The sequence below is a fragment of the Glycine max genome, chromosome 18 (assembly GCF_000004515.6).
Source record: "Glycine max cultivar Williams 82 chromosome 18, Glycine_max_v4.0, whole genome shotgun sequence".
NCBI classification, from domain to species: Eukaryota; Viridiplantae; Streptophyta; class Magnoliopsida; order Fabales; family Fabaceae; genus Glycine; species Glycine max.
In genome coordinates, this window is record NC_038254.2 from 54132801 (window position 1) to 54140866 (window position 8066).

The 8066-nt window shown below is 39.1% G+C and overlaps 1 protein-coding gene across 1 annotated transcript; it reads right to left on the reverse strand.

The window, feature by feature from the left end:
- Positions 1–748: 748 nt before the first annotated feature.
- LOC100815888 (nitrate regulatory gene2 protein) lies at positions 749–7689 on the reverse strand. Its single transcript, XM_026126805.2, has 4 exons — positions 6392–7689; positions 5666–5850; positions 4461–4684; positions 749–1789 (listed from the first exon to the last, which is right to left on the reverse strand). Exons 1-4 carry the CDS (start codon positions 7539–7541, stop codon positions 1006–1008), a joined length of 2343 nt encoding a protein of 780 aa, XP_025982590.2. The 5' UTR covers positions 7542–7689; the 3' UTR covers positions 749–1005.
- Positions 7690–8066: the final 377 nt, after the last annotated feature.

The window sequence follows — 8066 nt, forward strand, 5'->3', positions numbered from 1 at the left end:
TGATAGAGGAGCACATTTCCAATTGAACAAAAACCATAATAAGATATGTATTTCTTTCTTCGTACCCCATTGCCCGGAGGCTCTTCGTTATGCGAAGGTATGGGAGAGGGATGTTGTACGCAGCCTTACCCTTGCATATGCAAAGAGGCTGTTTCCGGATTCGAACCCATGACCAACAAGTCACCAAGGTACAACTATGTATATAATAATAAATATCAATAGTAGGGAAGATCATGACTTTGCATTTTGCAACTTGCACATATCTATTCTTCCACACATGCCATGTGCTGGGTGGAACTTTCCACTTTCAATTGAGGCCCGTTCGTGTCCATTCATGTCCATATTAGCTGTCAGCCTCAACTAGCACACTCACCTCCTTTTGAGGAAATGAAGATAAAGGGAAATTGACGTTGTGAAAATATTTCACAGGAACTAAGTCATCTGATTCTGACCCACTAAGTGTTTTAATATCCTGAACTATTTAGTGCACATATGAAAAACAAGTTAATAGTTATTGGTTAAAATTCATGTGAATCATTTCCGATTAATTGACTGAATAAATTTTTAGACCAAAAATATACACAATTATACAAGTTTAATGAATCATCCAAATTCCAAATATCTCCTTGGTCCCCACACAACACAATAAGATACACAAGTATACATACAACCTCAATGGGTAAAGGGGTAAAGAAAAAGTGAAAAACAAACATATACACACAATTTATAGGGGGGAAGAATTCATAAATGGAACATGAAAGCACAATGCGTATAATTTATTGATATACTAAAAATTGCAATCCTCTGATACAATAAACCAAGAAATTTCCCTGTACAATAAGAAAATTCCCTTTTCCATCAAAATAGGTGGAACCCCAAAATTCTTCATATTTACATTTCAAAATATAACTCAAAATAGTGAGAGCAATAAGAGCTTGCCGCCAAAAAATCCCCCAGCCCTTATGAAGAACTTAGATCCCATGCAGAACAAATGAATTACCTCACCTACTTGATGGCATATGAACGGGTACACACTGATTCAAGAGCCTCAGTGAACAAGGAAGAGAAACTGGTCAGTGCCTGAAACACTCCAGGCAAGCCCGTTTGCAAATTGTTGAGGGTCATGGCTCTTGTTACCTCCACAGCTTTTGAATGCCTCAGCATTTCATCTTCAACACGCCTTTGGCAGGTTGCCAGTTCCAGTTTTTTCTCAGCAAGTGGGTCGCGTGCATCCAAAACTTGTCCATTGTCAGGTGCAGAATCAGGAAGGCTAATGCCTACCATAGAATATGAGCTGTAGAACTTCCTCTCTAGGTTTCTCAGAGAGGAAGCCTTTTTCTCAAGTTCCTTGGATGCAGTCTCGGTTCGTTTTTTGATCTTCAGCTCTTCCACTTGCTTGGAAGATATCACGTGGACAACATTGATAAAGCTCTTGATGGCTTCAGATGCAACAGTGTCAGGGACACGGTCAAGTGCAAGTTTCCATTCATCGAAAAATTGGTATGTATCAGAGGTTTCCCTACTGTTGATGTTATCATTGTGGACTGGAACAAGGCTGAGCTTGAACCAGCCATGCAAGGACAGGATGAAATCACGCTGAAATTTTATAAGGCGACAAAAACTGGAGTGCCAAGCTGACACAGCTGATTCAAGGTCCCGAGTTGCCTGCCTGTGGAGTTCAGAAGTGGAGTCACCTCTTGATGATCTGTTCACAAGGCCACGGACTTGCTGCACTATATTGCTTTGAATTTCATGGTAGTGGTGCATTGATCTCCACATGTACATGAATCTACATTTAACAAAAATATCACAAATTCACAAACATAACAAGACAACGCCGTTATCTGTGAACAGGCCATCCCCATTTTAAATTCAAATTCAAATACATAAGAGATAAGTAATTGCTGCACAGAAACAAATTCTTAAGGTAAAATTCTGGCAACTCCGTACTTAGATGTTTCAAAAGGGAGCAAACAAAATCTCAGCTTCAGTACAAAATAAGCAAACACTATCGAATGATACATAATTCCATTCCCATCCTCAGAGTTGCAATTGTCAAGACTTATTATTCTCATTCCATGATCCTATTTTTTATATGCATTGACTCTGCTCAATAATCTTCTACTACTTTGAAGATTTACCCCGAATGTGGAAACATTTGCCATCACGAGGTTAAGGTAGTTGACAATGACAGCAAAGTTTATATCATTCATATCAAGCTCATAAAATTTCACACTAAATCAAGATCACTTTTCTATGACATTAAATGTTTAAAAATTAAGGTATAATATAATTTTAAATTTTCTAGAATTTTAAATGCAAAATCTGTAGTCTGTTTGGATGAAGTATTTAAAACAAGAAAAATAATTTAAACAGGAATTTAAAATTCTTTAAGATAAAATTTGGTGTTTGGATATTTTATTTGGAAGATTTTAAAATTCAAGAAATTTTAAACAGAAATTTCAATTAACTAAAATTAAGGAATTCTAATTTCTGACTAAAAGGAGAGAATTTGAAAATTCTCGCTATTCTCGTTCACTCATTCCTAAGACCTTTCCTCACACTCTCGCTCGACCCTCTCTCACACTCTCTCTCGCTCGATCCTCACACACTCTCACTAGTCTCACCTTCACTATCACTTTCGCAGTTCCGTTGCTCTCTATAGTTTGTTAATTTCTCATCTTTGCTTTTTTTTCTTCTCTAATCTAGGATTAACATGGCTCTTCCTCTTCACAGATCGATCCGGTTGCCGACGGTGGTGCTGCATCGACGAGCAGAGACAGCATCAGATTTCACTCCATTGTTTACTTAGTAAAACTCATTCTCTTCATCTTCAAAACCCAAATCCAATGAAACCCACTCCAGATCTTGTAGATCTCGCAACCTCAAAAAGGGCAAGAGAGCTGAAGTTGACAAGCTGGCTGCACTGGAAGCTGCTGAGCTGCTATCCTCGAATCGGAGTCAGGTGAACTCGCAAGCCGTGGAGGCAAAATCAAGTGCAGTGAAGGAGCAGGATAGTTACGAGGAGGTGGCAAACCTTTTGAAGACAAAGGGGACCTTTGTTTGTTAATTTTGTTTGTGCAGAGGAGATGTTTGTGTTGTGCCTGCAAACGCATGAATGATGAATAGTATTGTGCAGACTACTTGCACAGGTTAGTTTGAATTTGATTCAAGTTTGAGGGTTGTGTTGTTACCAAAAAAAAATATAAAGTTTGTGCTTAAGAAATATTATTGATTCAAGTTTGAATTTTGAAATGAAAGAATTTCAATTGAAGCATTTAAAATTCTTAGAATTTAAAATTGTCTCATCCAAACACACTCTTAGTTATATTTCAACGGTGTATTACCATAATCAATTTTTATAAAAAGTTATTTGAGCGGCAGAAGTGTGACAAATCTTACACTATCAATTGATCCCCACCTAGCATAAAGTTAAATTACAACTACAAGAATCAGTAACAACCAAAGAGCCTTCATCAGAATCATATTATATATACACACCTATGGTTTCATATCAGTAACAATAAAGTAAAACAGATTAATATCAGTAACATCAATCATTTTTTACAACATATAGAACCCACCAGTCAAAATAGCTTGAATCAGTTAACGAGGGTTATACCACCCTACAATAGTTGCTTTAACATACCAAACTCCATCAATAAATTATTTTTGCACAAAGGGAGCCTAAAAGAGACAAAATAACATTTTGACAGGTAAAGTGGTGGGCCAAGGTTTGATAATAAGAGGTAGGCAGTAGTTGGACAGTTTGGTACAAAGAAGCACATGCAATTACACAGAGATGATAAAGCAAGTTGCATACGAGGGCAGTAAGCCATAATGTTTTCAACTACCACTCAAGATTTTCTTGACCCATACTAGGCAGCATATTCACACGAGATGAATGACGGGAATTTGAAAGAAAAAAAAGAAGCATTTCAATTGTTTACAGGTAAACTTAAAACTTCTTTCAGAGGGTTGGTTATTTGATACAGCTCAAAGCCTTCACATTCCAAAGGATCTGCATTTACAAAATTGGGAGTAAATATCCTATGTGCAAGCCACAGCATGATCCTAAATTATGGCCACACAACAAGCTGCACAGTATTCAAAGTGCATTTGATCATGAAGTCTCAAATATCACATTTAATTTGTAAATGGACACAAAAATATCTAAACACATTGAATTTTCATTAGTCCAAAATACTAGACAACTTTGGGACCCAATGAATTTATTAAAGTTCATTTATTTACAGTAGTACAAATGGGCAGATCAGTGGGCTCCCATATGCCAGATTTATTGTCAAATTGAATTGATTGTTGATCACCAAAGTTCTTCACTTCTTTGTTGATTAATGATGTAATGATCTAATCTCATTGTACTAGAACTTGATTATTTAGCTATTCCCCACATTTAGAGCTACCAAAACAGTAAAGCTATTGCAGAAGAAGAGACATACCCATGAATGAGATCAACAAGCTGAGGGACAAGATCAGAGTCCCTAAGGCCAATAGTGGCAGTTGAGGTGGTAGACACAGCCTGAGATGTAACAGCTATTAGTGACTGCAGCCTATTTATGGAAGCCTTGGTTTTGAATATCTTAGCTTCATCCTCTCCTTTGTATTCCTGAGTCTGCAGCGCTGATAATTTCTTTTCATGTTCAATCTTCACACCTTCTCTAGCCTAAATTCAAGCACAATTTGTAGAAAGTGTTAGCATAGCACACCTCGTTTCCAAACCACATGGTTTTAGGCTTTTAGCTAAAAATAAATGCAACAGAACCACCTGACTTCAGTTTGGTAAAAAAGCAGTCAAGTTGGACACACAACATTTATGGTGATTTCAAACATTCATAACAATATCCTAGGCATTACTTTTTTTCTTCTTTTAGTGCCGTATGCCCAAAGAAACGTGTGCCTTTTTCAGTAAGTAAACCTACACACACAAGTGTATGTGACAGAAAATGTTTGCCCTTCATACACAGTTTGCAGACAACAAAAAATAGTAAGATAGACCCAATTGTGTGTAAACAATAAATCACATGTAGGACAAAATATGAAGAAACAGGCAAGTGCAAAGTAACTCAAATCTGTTAATTACTTTGTTCTTCATTCCTTCATTGCTATTTTTCCCTTCTAGTCAGTTTGTCTCATTGGGGTAAAGAGTTAAAGGGTGAAGGGTACTTTAGTCATTTCACACAATAAATCATCATTATCATATTAACACCTCCAAATTTACCAAAATTCATGTCAAAATGAGGAAATTATCTTCTTAGGCTAACCGTAAGACCTAACATACACTTAAATCATTACTCGACATGTGTAAAAAGCATTTTCTGGATAAGTATGTTCCTATCATGGAGCATTATTTGTACCACAATAATAAAGGTTGGTCCCAACAACCGAGGCTATTTTGGTCAATTCATAAGGAGAAAAAAAGGAAAAAGAGGTCATTTTCACTATTAACAGTCAAATTCTGCTGTGACCTTACGCTACCAAAGCCCAACATAACCTACTCCGCATACCCTCACTCGTTTTCCTTTTTCCCTTCACCTTTTTATCGTCTCGAAAAATATAATTAAATTCTCTTAAAAGGGAACCGTCATATTATCCCAAATAACAAGAAACAAAACACCCCAAAAGAAAAAAATGAAGCTAAAATTACCTTAACCTCCTCGTAGAGCTTCTTCTCCCACGCCAAAAGGCGTTCCAAAGTGGAGCAGAGACTCTTTGGACCGCCCGGTTCATCCAGCGAACCGGTGTCGAGCCGGTACTTAACCGCCAGCGGCGGTTTCGAGGTCCAACTCGAGCTTAAGTTGCTCAATATGCTACTCGAGTGATACACAGTTTCTGCAAAATCAAAATCAAAATTCAATTCAAACCTACCCACAATTTCCAATCCACTGTTTCAAAATCAAAAAGCATAATCTTCATCCGAAATTGACGCGAAGAAGAAAAAATAAACTCCCCCAATAATCAATCTCAAACCCCAATTAAATAATAAATACTTTCAACACCCCATAAGACAAATTAAAATTGCGCAATTTAAACATGAAAAAAATAAATAAAAAGAATTTCTCAAAAGGCTGCTTTCTCGATTAAAACTAGTGTTTTGTAATAAAACTTTGCATTAGGAAAAAACTTAAATGCAATTTCATAGATACCTTTGATACTATTCTCCAACTAAAATTAAAGTTTCACCATGACAATCTATATTATGCAGATTCTTGGGGATGAAATTCCAATTCTGCTATATCTAAGTTTTGATTGCAAAAGTAATGCATAAGCTATATCAAGATAAGATAAAACTCAGATTCTGATAGAAGAACACTAGCAGCAAAAACAAGTGTGTTGAGAAATTTCAAAAAGGGGAATTTGGTTGAAAACATACTCCTCAATTGCTTGAAGCTCCGATCAAGCTGCGCCCTACTGATCTCAAGCATCTCAGAAACCTGATCCCCAGCGGAAGCCGCGTTATCGAAATTCTCCTTAATAGCCTCCACGATTTCCCTCAAGTCCCTATGTCTCACCACCATCTTCATCTCCGCCGCCGCCACCGACGACGCCGCATCGAATCGCTTCGCGCCACCGCCACCGCCAACGCCAACCACCGACTCTGCCCGCACCGACGACCCGAAATTCGACCGGGTTCCGATCTCGGAGCGCGATTCCACATCCCCCTCCACCCCATCATCATCAGAGGAACTCGTGGTACTGTAATGATCCCCCCACTCACTACACTGAACCTCTTCCCTCTCAGTTTCAGTATACTCCTCTGGAAGATGATGAGAATCAGTTTTCTCATTCTCGGTCTCGTGTTTTCCGTCGAAGAAATCGTATTCAGATCTCTCGGAATCGGTGTCGTGGATTTGGGGATTGGTGCGTTGTTGTGTCTTGTGAGAGTAGTGCGAAGGTGTTTGAGTTTTGTGAGAGTAGTGAGAAGGTGTTTGAGTTTGCGTGTGTGAGAATTTTTGTGGTTGTTCGGGGAAGTAATCGGAAGCGGGAGGGGGTGGAGGAGGGTAGAAATTTTCCCAGTTCCAAACGGAGGAGGTTTGGGAAGGGGTGGAGGAGTAGGTGGAATGTGCGGTGGGGAAGAAGCTTGAAGGAAAATTTGACACGTGGCTTCTTGGGGTGGAGGAGGGGCTTGAGTCGGAGAGGATGTGCGGGAGCTTCGGCGGCGGCGGTTTGCGGCGGCGGGGGTTGGTGGTGGCGAGTTTTGGCGGTGGCGGAGGAGAAGGTGAAGGGTTGAACAACGGTGGTGGTGGAGGAGAAGGAGACGGAGAAGGCTGGTGTTGGGGGGGTGGGGGGTGGTGTTGGGAGTTGTTGAGGAAGACGGCGGGAGTGTGGTCGGAGACGGAGAGGGGTTCGCCGGCGGAGAAGGTGGAGAGGGCGGAGCCGGTGAGGCGGAGGGACCGGCAGTAGTCGGAGTGGGCAGCAGCGAGGTGGTGGCGCGCGTAGACCGCCTCCTTCATGAGGCGGCGCCGCTCCTTGCACCGCCGCACCGTGTCCTCGTTTTCCAGCTTCGACGCCGTGCAACCCATGGGTGGTGGTGGTGGCGCGTGGGGGAACTGAAAGTGAAAAAACAAAGTGTTTTGAGTTTTAACTAAGTGAAGGGAGTTAGTGAGACAGAGAGTGAGAGGGTCATAGTGTTGTTGGCCTTTGGAGTTGCGTTTTAGGGACGAACAAGTGCCGGTTTATTAGTTGTTTTCTGTTTTGTTTGTATTGTCTTGGGAATTTATTTATTCAAGGTATAACTAATCAGTGTCCTAATTATATTAATTAAAGAATTTTTAAAAATATTTATTGTATAAATTATAAGAGAGTTAAAAAAAAATTAGAATAACATAACTTTTCATCTTTTAATAAAAAAAATATTTTAAATTCTTTAATTATATTCTTAGAATGGTGATTAATATTTATCCTTTATTTATTAACAACCACTGTTTTTTTTTTAGAAAAGAAAGTCATTCAAAATCAAAGGTAATGATGGGGTTTAATACTGGTTCAATGCTGTAATTAATTGTTTTGGGGTGGTCGGTCTATTTTTTTAATTGTTTTTTTTTTAA

What these genes read in the sequence shown, in the direction of transcription:
- LOC100815888 (XM_026126805.2), bottom strand. Translation starts at nt 7,541, where the DNA reads ATGGGTTGCACGGCGTCGAAGCTGGAAAACGAGGACACGGTGCGGCGG. An exon ending in GAGCTTCAAGCAATTGAGGA is followed by an intron (nt 5,851 to 6,391) that starts GTATGTTTTCAA and finishes TTGATTTTGCAG; the next exon opens with AAACTGTGTATCACTCGAGT. An exon ending in AGCTCTACGAGGAGGTTAAG is followed by an intron (nt 4,685 to 5,665) that starts GTAATTTTAGCT and finishes GCTTGAATTTAG; the next exon opens with GCTAGAGAAGGTGTGAAGAT.